The 12,157-nt window shown below is 55.0% G+C and overlaps 1 protein-coding gene across 1 annotated transcript in view; it reads left to right on the top strand.

Annotated features, from left to right (window-relative positions):
* The window catches only part of CIITA (class II major histocompatibility complex transactivator), a 28,656-nt gene that overhangs the window by 148 nt on the left and 16,351 nt on the right, over nucleotides 1–12,157 (top strand). Inside the window, exons 2-9 of the mRNA XM_021714312.1 lie at nucleotides 72–181; nucleotides 2,847–2,909; nucleotides 3,094–3,174; nucleotides 7,536–7,580; nucleotides 8,567–8,704; nucleotides 9,157–9,300; nucleotides 10,218–10,382; nucleotides 11,032–11,100. Coding sequence (XP_021569987.1) covers nucleotides 72–181; nucleotides 2,847–2,909; nucleotides 3,094–3,174; nucleotides 7,536–7,580; nucleotides 8,567–8,704; nucleotides 9,157–9,300; nucleotides 10,218–10,382; nucleotides 11,032–11,100 — 815 coding nt within the window. The remainder of the gene's footprint in view (nucleotides 1–71; nucleotides 182–2,846; nucleotides 2,910–3,093; nucleotides 3,175–7,535; nucleotides 7,581–8,566; nucleotides 8,705–9,156; nucleotides 9,301–10,217; nucleotides 10,383–11,031; nucleotides 11,101–12,157) is intronic.

Below are 12,157 nucleotides of genomic sequence, written 5' to 3'. Positions count from 1 at the left end.
AGCACCACGGACAGCACCCGCCCCAGGCGGTCCGTCCAGCGCGCTGCCAGACCTTCTCGCTTCACCCAAAGGCTTTCCTCCCCAGAACCCGACACGGACACCATCAACTGTGACCAGTTCAGCAGGCTGCTGTGTGACATAGACGGCGACGAGGAGACCCGGGAGGCATATGCCAACATTGGTGAGCAGCGCCTGGTGCCCAGCCAAAGGCAGCGGGGCGGGGGAGGGGCGTTGGGGAAGGCCCTTGGTTCTGGCCTGTGGGTCTTGCCAACCCTCCGGGAGCCAGCAGGCCCTTCCCTCAGAAGTCATGGCCGGGGGATGCAAGCAGGGGCCCGGGAAGCCGGGAGACCGACCAGGGAGGGAGTGGGCCCCTTCACTAATGACCCCAGGCAGACAAAGGCTCACGATATCCTCCGCTTCAGCTTCAGCGCCCTGTTCTGTTTCTGGCGCTTCTTCCTGTCCTTCCTACAAAGCCCACACGACACACCTCTTCCCTTTTCCTTCCCAGCCCCTGCCCCAAGCGACTCGTATTTGCAATGACTCCCACTGACCGGCACGTGCCGTGTGCTAACTGCTATGCATGCGTGACTGACTTGAACCCTCACACCTACACAGGAGCACGCACTCTTTGTTTTTCTCTCTTACAGAGGAGGACATTGACGTCTAGAGAGGTGAAGGCACCTGCCCCAGACTGCTTAGAGATGCCAGTGGGCAGGTGTGAAATCCTAATGCGGCCTTTCTCGTTTCAAAGTCCCCAGTTTTAACCCCAGAAAGGAAAGTGACTTGCTGAGACTTAAGCAGAGAAGCTGATTTGCAACCTAAAAAAGATCTTCAGCTTTCAGACAAGGGCGGAGCTCTTTGGGGAGAAGTAGAGTTGCTGCTGCTGCTGGGTTTTGGGGATGGGCGGAAGAAGGGGGTGGAGGCTCCCCCTCACCAGCATCCCTGCTATCCCATGCAGAGCCTTTGTTGACTTGGGAAAAGGTACACTGTCTCCTGGAGGATGGAGCCCCCACCAGCAGGTGACAGCTTGGGTAGCAACATGCAGGCTGGATTCCTGTCCCCACCTGCCTCTCGACTGGGGCACCCTTGTGCAGTGAGCAACCTTATTGGCCCTTTTTCTGGCAACCCAGAGACCACATTTCTTAGCAGGTCTGTTCTTGGCACAATTGTGGCCAATTTTTCTCCAGAGTGCAGTTACTTGAGCATTATGCAAAGGCAGAATGAGGAAAGGACCTGCGACCATGTGTCTCAGAGATAGCAGAACCGAGAGTCGGTTGCTTCCTTCCCTTCCTGGGAATCACTTGGGGGAAGCAGACATGTTTGGTGTGGAGGACACTTGTGTTTCCTCACCACTGGAGGCAGAATTAAGGATGTGGGCATCTCTTGGGATTTGGGTTTTGCTTTCCCTTGGGAGGTCCCCGTAGGCAGTGGAAGCTGCCCAGGCAGGTAGGGGAGGCAGGGACTTAATTCATTCTCTGTTGCTTATAGCAGAATACCCAAAACTGGGTGACTTACAAAGAGAAGAAATTTGTTTCTTCTAGTTCTGGAAGTGGAGAGGTCCTTGGTCGAGGGGCAGCATCTGGCAAGGGCCTTTATGCGGTGGCGACACAGCAGAGGCCCGAGGCAGCTCAGGGCACCACGTGGGGAGGTGTCAAGCATGCCAGCCAAGGTTCCCCTTTTTCTTCTCAGGAAGCCACAGCCCCACTCCTGGGATACCCCATTCGTCCGCGAATGGGCGAATCCATCCATCACCTCTCAAAGGCCCCGCTTCTCAACACTGCCACGTGGGGGATTCAGTTTCAACATGTGCTTTGGTGGGGACAGCCATTCAAACCACAGCAGGCAATTTCACTCGAGCCTGTAGGTTTATCCGTGCTTCTAGAAGGCCAGGCTCGGGCCTGGACAAGTGTTCATTCAAGACATCCTGAAAGGCCACCTTGGCTGCCACATGTGTAAACTGAGGCAGTTGTGGGATTGAATAAGTTGCTGTGCAAAGCATGTAGAGAAGGGAGAGAAAGCGCTCGGTGGGCGCTCAGTGCCAGCTGCAGCCACCATCATCGCTGTCATCCCGTCATCACTGTCGCGGTTCCATCCCCCAGCTCAGAAGCCTCCCATGGCTCTCCAGGGCCTGTGAAATCATGTCCCGACTTTCGCCTGTGTCTCAGTTTCCCAGTGTGTCTTGAACATCTTTCCTCCCCCAGAAAGAGCCCCTTCTCCTCCTCTCAGACTCTGCCCCGTCTTTCAAGGCCTGGCTCCAGCATCCCCTCCTCCGAGGAGCCTTCCCCAATTGCCCCATCCAGCGATACACTCTTTCCTCTGTACTTCTGCCACGATCATGCTCTTCCATGGACTCCAAGCCATGTACCATTTCACATAATTAACCCCCACTTACTGAGCACCTACTGTGTACCGGCTACTGCCTGTAATCACCACCGTCGATCCCCGGGTGCTTGGTATTATTTATTCTCCTTAAGCAGTGGAAACAGTGACCCAGAGAGGTTATGTAACTGGTCCAAGGTTGCACAGCTAGTAAGGTCAGTGGAGAGGAGATGTGGAATTTGAACTCAAATCCCATGCCAGCTCTGCCGCTGTGCCTTGCACTGCTTTGTGTATATCTTTTCATGGACACACACCTCAGCCTTTCAATTAGATTAGGAACCCACGGAGGGTCAGTGTTCATTCATTCATTTGATCACTCACTTGTTCAGCAAACATTTCTTCAGCCCCTACCGTGTGCCAGGTCCACAGGATCACAGCTCCATGGTGCCTAGCCCAAGACCCAGCAAGCAGTGGGTCTTCGGTGAGATGTGCGGATTGACTAACTGTGCTTTTCCTTGTCTGGGCAGCGGAACTGGACCAGTACGTGTTCCAGGACTCCCAGCTGGAGGGCCCCAGCAAAGACATCTTCAGTAAGTCAGGGGCAGGGGTATCAACTCAGCCTGCATTCCTGCCTTGTTCCTGAGGGGGGGCACCCTTGTACCTGATGCCCACTCCTCGAGTGCTGCTCAGACCCCTCCCCGCAAGGCGGGACAAGAGAGGCTCACCTCGGGCCTCTGTTGATCCTGCCAGTTGGTCTCTGGCTTTTCTCCAAAGTAGAGCACATAGGATCCGACGAAGTGACCGGCGAGAGTGTGGAGGTGCTGGGGGAAGTGGGGCAGAAGAGTCAAAAAAGACGTGAGTGAGCGACCTCCCCAGCTCAGCCTTCTTCTTGGTTCCAAAGCCTGCTATGGTTCCCACTTGCTTCTCTTGTGAAGTCCCATCTGCCTCGCTTGGGGTTGGGGTTCCTGCTGCCCCTTTCCTCACTACTGCTTGGTGGTAACCCAGGGGAAGATACAGATGGCCCAGGTGCAAATGGCCGTTCTCCTGGTGGGCTTCTGTCTTTGGCCGACCTGGGATCCATTTCTGAAAGGACCATTGGCTTCTGTCTTCCTTTTCCTTCCTTCCTTCTTTTCTTTTTTGTTTTGAATCAGGGTATTGCTCTGTTGCCCAGGCTAGAGTGCAACCTCAAACTCAAGCAATTCTCTGACCTCGGCCCCCCAAAATGTTGGGATTACAAGAGTGAGCCACCGTGCCGGTCCTTCTCTTTCATCCTCAGTGGTCAACCTTGTATTTGAGGGAGGTCTTTCCAAACACAGGTTCTGACATCAGCAAGAATGGTGTTTTTTGTTTGTTTGCTTCCTTTGGTTTGGTTTGGTTTTTTGATTTGGAGTCTCACTCTGTCACCCAGGCTGGAGTACAGTGGCATGCTCACGGCCACCACAGTCTTGACCTGCTGGGTTCAGGAGATCTTTCCACCTCAGCCTTCCAAGTAGCTGGAACTACAGGTGTGCACCACCACACCTGGCTAATTTTTTGATTTCTTGTAGAGACAAAGTTTCACTATGTTGCTGGTCTCTACTCGAACTTTTGGGCTCAGGCAATCCTCTCACCTTCACCTTCAAAGTGCTGGGATTACAGGTGTGAGCCACTGTGCCCACCCAAGGATGGAGTTTGAATCCTGGATCTGCAACTTAGGATCTGTGTGATCTTGGCCAAGTACCTGTACCTCTCTGAGCCTCCTGCCAGTCTCCCTGCCTCCTTAATCTGTCCTCATGCGGCAGCCAATAGGAGCTTTAAAATGGGTTATCTCACGACCCTGCTAACCCTTCAATTATTATAAAATGTATACCACAGGCCTGCATGGCTAACCCTTCCCAACTCTCCCAGCTCACATGAGCCACCACACTTCAGCCACCTCTGGCTTCTTTCCACTCCTGCAACCCATATGCCTTCTCCAGCTTCAGGGCCTTGGCACGTGCTGTTCTCTCTACCTGGAATGCCCTTCCTCCAGTTCTTCCTTTGGCTGGATCCTTTGAATTTTTTAGGTCTTGGCTAAAATGTCTCCTCCTCCTGGAAGCCTTCCCTGACTGCCCTTCCACCTAGATTAGCTCACTCATTCTCTCCTTATGTGTGTCTTTCCTCAAATCTTAGTGCTTGCTGCAATCTGGACTTAGGTTGTACCTAGTTCTCCTGTGGTGAGGACAGAACCTCATCTTTCTTGCTCATTGCTACATTCCCAGCATCGAGCATGGTGCCTGGCATGTAGAAGTGCCCCATTAATGTCTATGAATGAAAATATTTGTAAAATGGGCAAAACAAGCCAGGTGTGATGGCTCATGCCTACAATCCCAGCACTTTGGGAGGCGGAGGTGAGAGGATTGCCTGAACCTAGGGATTTGAAACCAGCCTGGGCAACTTGGCGAGACTTCATCTCTACAATAAAATTAGCTGGGAGTGGTGCTGCACGCCTGTAGTTCCAGCTGCTTGGAAGGCTGAGGCAGAAGGATCGCCGGAGCCCGGCAAGGTGGATGCTGAGGTGGCTGTGCACATGCCACTGCACTCCAGTCTGGGCCACAGAGTGAGACTCCAACTCAAAAAAAAAAAAGGGCATAACAATTAAATGAGTTCTTACTACATGTGAGACCATGTGTAAGCTCTGTACCTATTTATTTTTGAACATGTGAATCAGGTTGCCTGGTATAAAAATTTTAAAGTGCAAAGAATATTCAGTGAGAAAAGCCTCTTTCCCACGCCTGTTCCCTAGTCCCTCAGTTTCCCTCCCTGAAGGCAGCCCATGTTGTTATTCTCCTTTCTGCCTTGTCAAAAATATTCCTTTCTATCAGGTGCTGTAGCTCATGCCTGTCATTCCAGCACTTTGGGAGGCCGAGGCAGGAGGAGCGCTTGAGCCCAAGAGTTTGAGACCAGCCTGCCCAACATCACCACATCCCATCTTTACAAAAAGATTAGCTGAGCAAGGTGGGGCGCACCTGTAGTCTCAACTACTTGGGAGGCTGAAGCAGGAGGGTTGCTTGAGCCCAGGAGGTCAAGGCTGCAGTGCCCTCCAACTTGGGCAACAGAGACCCTGTCTGTAACAAAAAAAAAAAGAAAAAGAAATAATTCTTTCATCTATAAGCCAGCTCCTTTCTTTATTTTTTATTTATTTTTATTTATTTATTTTTTTGAGTTGGAGTCTCACTCTGTCGCTCCCGGCCACCGCAGCCTCGACCTGCTGGGCTCCGGCAATCCTTCCACTCAGCCTTCCAAGTAGCTGGAACTACAGGTGTGTGCTACCACGCCTGGCTGATTTTTTTTATTTATTGTAGAGATGAGGTCTTGCCAAGTTGCCCAAGCGAATCTCGAACCCGCGGGCTTAGGCAGTCCACTCACCTCAGCCTCCCAAAGGCACGAGATTACAGGCTGAGTCACCAAGCCCAGCTTCCTTTTTTTATTTTTGTCTCACCGTGTCACCCAGGCTGGAGTGCAGTGGCACACTCATGGCCACCACAGCCTCTACCTGCTAGGTTCAGGAGATCCTTCTGCCTCAGCCTTCTAAGTAACTGGAACCACAGGTGCGTGCCACCATGCCTGGCTAATTTTTGGTTTTGTTGTAGAGATGGGGTCTCACCATGTGGCTCAGGCTGGTCTTGAACCTGTGAGCCCAGGCAATCCTCTCACCTCCGCCTCCCAGAGTGTTGGGATTACAGGTGTGAGCCACCGCACCCGGCATCCAACTCCTTTTATTTTTTAACCATTTTCCATGCAAAGGCCACATTTCACCCACCCTGCTCTGCACCTTGCTTTCTCCATCGGATGTGCCTGGGAGGCCACCACCACACCCCTGATGGAGAAGACTTGGCCCCATCTCCAGGGCGTCTTCCTTCCGTTCTGTTTTTCTTTCTTTTCATTTGATTGCAATTTTCTCCACCATCTTGTGATGAAAGCGTGAAGGTGGAAGACTTGTCCCACAAATGCCCATACACCCCCTGCCTTGATTCTGCAGCTAGGGCTGGGTTCTGTGTGCCTGACATTGCTGTCCGCTTGTCCATCCCTCTGTCTACCCACCACCCATCTGTTTTACTTTTGGTACATTTCACAGTCAATTGCAGACACCAGGACACACCCCCACCGTACTGTCTGTTGGGGCTGCGTGGTGTTCCACAGGGCAGATGGGCCAGAACGTCCCTCGCTGAGGCACACGTGGGCTTTAATCTGTGATGTGTTCAGTGCTCAAAGCTAACTTGCCAATTTCCAACGTACTCCTGCAAAGAAGGAACCGCCACCCCCAAGTCACAGGTGTGATGTCAAAGGCTCAGAGAGGCTGCCCTGCAAAGGCATACAGTAGGAGGGGTTCAAAAGCGGTGTGTGATTGGACGCAGTGGCTCACACCCGTAATCCCAGCACTTTAAGAGGCTGAGGAAGGAGGAGCGCTTGAGCCCAGGAGTTCTAGTCTATCCTGGGCAACATAGCAAGACATCGTCTCTACAGAAAATATAAAAATTAGCAAAGTATGGGGGCATGCACCTGTGGACCCAGCTACTTAGGAGGTCGAGGCAGAAAGATCACCTGAGCCCAGGACATCGAGGCTGCAGTGAGCCATGATCGTGGCACTGTACTCTAGCCTGGCACACACAATGAGACCCCGACTCAAACACAAAACAAAACAAACAAAAAACAAAAGCAGGTTAAGACAGAGTCTCACTGTCACCCAGACTGGAGTGCAGTGAAACAATCATGGCTCACCACAGCCCCCAACCCCTGGGCTCAAGTGATCCTCCTATCTCAGCCTCCCGAGTAGCTGGGACTACAGGCTTGTGCCACCATGCCCGACTGATTTTTTAATTATTTTGTGTAGAGTTGAGGTCTGGCTATGTTGCCCAGGCTGGTCTCAAACTCCTGCCCTCAAGCGATCCTCCCTCCTCAGGCTCCCAAAGTGCTGGGATTTTAGGCATGAGACACTGTGCCTGGACACTTGTTTTGCTTTTTAACTCAGACCCATGTTGTGTCCCCTTTGATGCCTCATGGCCTGGGGTGCTTTGAGATGGAATTTAGGCTCAAGCCAAGGAGCAAGGGGTGGGAAGTTAGAGGAAGGGGAGAGGAAGGGCCCCTGGAGGCCACTTCCAGCCTTGAAGGGAAGGCCCTAAGGTCTGCGGGGCCTGAACCCCTCTGGGCCAGGGCCACCCTTCCCTGGGCAGCTGACCATGGTGTTCTCTCTGCAGCTTTCCCGGAGGAGCTGCCCACCGGCCTGAAGCATCCGAAGCTAGGTGAGCAGGCCAGGTGGGCCGGGGAGGGGCCGAAGAGGGGAGCTGGGGCCTTCTCGGGAGCTCGAGCAAACTGACATCGAAGGCCAGGCTCAGAGAGGGGAAGACATGAGTCCAAGGTCGCACAGCTCATGGGAGGGGAGATGGGATTCACCTGGTCCGTGCTGCTGGGGGACTTGGCCTCTCTTCACCCGCCCCCCCTCGCCAGCCGCTCCTAGCGGGGTGCAGGGTCACTAGGGCCGGCTGCCACCCAGTGCCCCCTGCCCTGCTTCGTGCCCCATGCCCTAGCAAGACCGTGCCAAAGCTGCCCGGCCCAGATGCTCCCTCCTCTCCTTCCCTCCCTCCCCTGCCCTCCCCTCTCTTTCTCTTTCTTTCTCCCCTACCCAGTTGCTGCAAAGGTGGGGAGCCCGGCCCCAGTGTGGAAAACAGGCTAAGGAAGGAAAGGCCCATAGTCCGATGGAGGAGGCCTAGTCCCTGCACTCAGAAAGTTCCAGTCTGATGGGGAGAGAGGAACTCTGCCCATGAAGCTCTGCCTAGATGACAGTGATCACTACTCAGGGAGCTCCCAGTCTGATGAGCGAGGCAACTTCCTCCCATCTTAGGTCTCTCTGTTACATGGAGGAGATTAAACCCCTACCCCAGTCTGACGGGGGCAGCACACGGTGCAGCCCCAGGCCTCCCATGGGCAGACCCTGAGTGCTTGGGGCCTCTGAGGACTCCTGAGGGACTGGCTCAGAGACTGGGTGTGGAAGGTGATAGGGCCAGAGCCAACAGCCCACCCGTGGACTCTGTTCCACCCCAGCTTTCCGTGTGGGGTCTGAGGGTCCTGCTCAGGGAGGCACTCGGGGCCCAGGCACAGGAGGGGACTGCGGCCTGCCTGCGCAGAGCCGAGAGGAGGACAGGCATTTCCTGCAACTGTCTGAGGAGACAGCCACCCCAGGAGGCCCCCGGGCACCCAGCCACATCTCATTCGGGGCCTTTCCTCACAGCCGAGCTCCCCGCTGGGCCCATGGTGACTGGCACTTTCCTGGCGGGGCCAGCAGGCGACTGCTCCTCCCTGCCCTGCCCTCCGCTGCCCGCCCTGCTCACCAGCCAGACCCTTCCAGAAGAAACTGACCCAACACCCAGTATGTGAGGGGCTTGAGGGTGGGCATATACCCTCCCGGGAGGCAGCTGAAGAGCTATCACTAAGGCATGGGCTGCCAGGAATGGAAATCACCTCCACCTGCCCATATCACCCACCTCCATCCCAACCCATTCCACCCTCAGGGTCCCCGTCAGCCCAGTCCCTGCCGGAGAACATGCCTCAGAAGGAGACACCTCCCTGGGGGACCGAGGAGGCATTCCTCACCCGTTAGGGTGCCTCCCCCCAGTCCTGTTCATTCACCAGCTCTTCATGGAGCACCATCTCTGTGCCAGCCATCACGCTCACGCTAGGGACGCCACCGTGGGCAAGACAGGCAGAGCTGTGGCTCTGGGGAGATGAGCACCCATGGGGGGCGTCAGACACCCACCAGATAATCACAAGCAAAACTGCAAGCGTGGTGCTGTGTGTGACGCCCCTCTTTGTCTCTTTCAGGGTCCCCCTCCAGTGCCTCAGGGGGCTGCCTGAACCTCCCTGCAGGGTCCATCCATTTCATCCCCACCCTCCGCACTCTGCCCCAGGGGCTCTGGCAGATCTCTGGGCCTGGGACAGGGGTCTCCAGCATCGTCATCTACCAGGGTGAGCGCGAAGCCTGGGCCCCGGCCACCTCTGCCTCCTGACTACTTCCTGACTCTCCCTCCCCACTGGGCATTTGGCAGTGGAGGCCCAGCATCTTCCCATGATCCTCCCTCTCTAGCATACCTTTCTCCGTTCCCATTTCTCCAAAGTCAGAGCAGAGGCACACAGCTCCTGAGGTGGTCTGGGGCGTGGCTGAGGGTGGCTGTGCGGTCTTTCATGTGTCACTCTCCCCCTCTGACCCTTTGTTCTTCCTTCTCTTTTAAAAATCCTATTTAATTTTCAAATTGCAACATCGATACCTGCCCATTAACAAGCCCAACAATGAGCAATACTTGCAGGAGCTGACAGTCTCCCTCTCTCTCTTGGTATACGGGTATGAACAGGTCGGCGTGCATCCTGGCACAACTTTCTCCAATTTGTCATCTTTCCTTATCGGTAAAATGGTCCCTACCGACCCTCCACACTGAGGGGCTATGATTTGTCCCAGGAAAGTCATGTTTGGGCTCCCAGGGATAAGGCCAGGAGGATGCTTCCCCTCAATTCAGGGCATCCTTTTGGGACAAAATGCCAGTTTCTGTGTGATGCGCCAGCACCCTGGAAGCAAGAGAGCAGCTCCTGCCATCTAGGAAAATAGACTCGACTGGCTACACAGCAGGAAGAGTGCTGTGGTGGCACTTGCTCCAGGCTCCTCAGTAGCTGACTGTGTTTGTTTCACAGAAGGGGAAGCCAAGGCTCCAAGAGCCAGATGTCACACCAGAGCTCCTGCCTTGGTTCCTTCCTGAAATGCCTCCTGGGGAAGTCTCTTTCTCCTCTCCCCAGACTTCCCGAGCTCCACAGCCTGCTTTGGGGTGGGCATGACCCAGGTGGGCTCTGGATGGGCTCCTGGTTGTCCTCACACTCCCTCCACCCCAATGCAGGTGAGATGCCGCAGGCCAGTCCGGCACCCCCTTCCAGCGGCCCCACTGTCCATGGCCTCCCAACGTCCCCAGGCCGGCCCGGCTCCACCAGCCCCTTCGCTCCATCCGCAGCCGACCTGCCCAGCATGCCTGAACCCGCCCTGACCTACCGAGCAGACACAACAGGTGAGGACCCCTGGGCAGTGAGAGGTCCTGGAGGCCCAGGGAAGGAACTGCCTTAAAGTCCATGAGCAGAGCTGCCCACAGGGATGGCAGGTCATGTTCAGGGTTGGACAGGACAGAGAGCATCTCCAGGGGTGGAGGGCAGGGCTGGGAGGAGGGGACGGCTGGAGAACATCCACCCACAAGAGATCACCAGCCTCTAGCTGGTGTTACCAGTGTGACCAGATCTGAAGTTGAGCATCCTGGTTTTTACACAGATATGGTAGTTTTTAAAACAGGGATGACATTTTTTTAAAGTACAGCTGGCCAAAGAAAGACAATGTCAGCTAGGTATAGTGGCTCATGCCTATAATTCCAGCATATTGGAAGGCTGAGGCAAGAGGACTGCTTGAGCCCAGGAGGTTGAGACCAGCCTGGGCAGTCTAGCAAGACCCCATCTCTACAAAAAATTTTTTAAAAATTAACCAGGTGTGGTAGTGCCCTGTAGTCCCAGTTACTTAGGAGGCTGAGGCGGGAGGATCATCTGAGCCCAAGAGTTGAGGCCGCTGCTACACTCCAGTGCCCTGGGGATGTTCTGAGGACTGAATGGCCCTTAGGGGGGGTCCCCAGGGGTGCCCCGCCCTAACTCTGACACCAACCTCTCCATCTCCAGAGGGCGAGATGTCCCCCACCCACTGCCAGGCAGCGGGAGAGGTCTCCAACAAGCAACTCAAATGGCCTGGTAAGTGGTACGGGGTCCCTCTCCCCCGGGTGCTGGAAGTGGAAGCCCAAATCTGGCCTCAAGTCACTCATTCACTCGATGCTTCTTCAACCCCTTGTCCATGGGCTCACACGTTCACTCACTCACTCACGGGATCACGCCATCCTTGCAGCCTTCCCTCCACCACTCCCTCGGGCTGTCTTTCCCCATGACCTGCCCCCTGATGAGCCCACACTGGGGCTGAGAGGGTTTTTGAGACTGAGGAAATGAATGAGGGGCGAGTGGGTGAAGGAGGGGGCTGCTGAGGATGGAGGGCTGGAAGGCGGGACTGGAAGAGCGGCTAAGAGCAGGGCCAGGTTGCTGAACGCGGGCCTCGGCAAAGCGTGCCATGTCGGATCCTTGAAGTCTCAGACAAACCTGATGTCCCATTCACAGATGAGGACACTGAAGTGTAGTGGGGTATATAACATGCCTCAGATGCCACTCAACAAGCAGTGGAGCTGGGATTCGAACCCAGACATGTGGGCTCCACCACCCTAGCTCTTAACCGCCACCCCCCCACCATGGTCTGCCATGGTGAGTGTGTGAGTGACGGTCAGAAGGAATAAACGAAGGAATGAAGCCGGGTGGGGTGGCTCATGCCTGTAATCCCAGCACTTTGGGAGGTGGAGGCAAGAGGATTACCTGAGCCCAGGGGTTCGAGACCAGCCCGGACAACTTGGCGAGACCTCAGCTCTACAATAAATGAAAAAATTAGCTGGGTGTGGTGCCGTGTGCCTGTGGGTCCCGCTACTTAGAAGTCTGAAGCGGAAGGATTGCCGGAGACCAGCAGGTTGAGGCTGCGGTGACCAGGAGCGTGCCACTGCCCTCCAGCCTGGGCAACAGAGGAAGACTCTGACTCAAAAAAAAAAAAGGAAAAACAAAAATCGAGGGATTGGGAAGAGGTGTAGGAGTGAGAAGATGGGTGAATGAATGGATGTGGAAATGAGCGAATGAGTGTCTGGGTGCCTGAACGGCACCCATGAGCACCACACGGGAACGGACGACGCAGTGTGGAGGCGGCTCGTCCTCGCCACCC

Source organism: Carlito syrichta, unplaced genomic scaffold (genome assembly GCF_000164805.1).
Source record: "Carlito syrichta isolate Samal-C Ts95f unplaced genomic scaffold, Tarsius_syrichta-2.0.1 Scaffold305619, whole genome shotgun sequence".
Lineage (NCBI taxonomy): Eukaryota > Metazoa > Chordata > Mammalia > Primates > Tarsiidae > Carlito > Carlito syrichta.
This window is presented reverse-complemented; position numbering and strand designations above follow the sequence as displayed.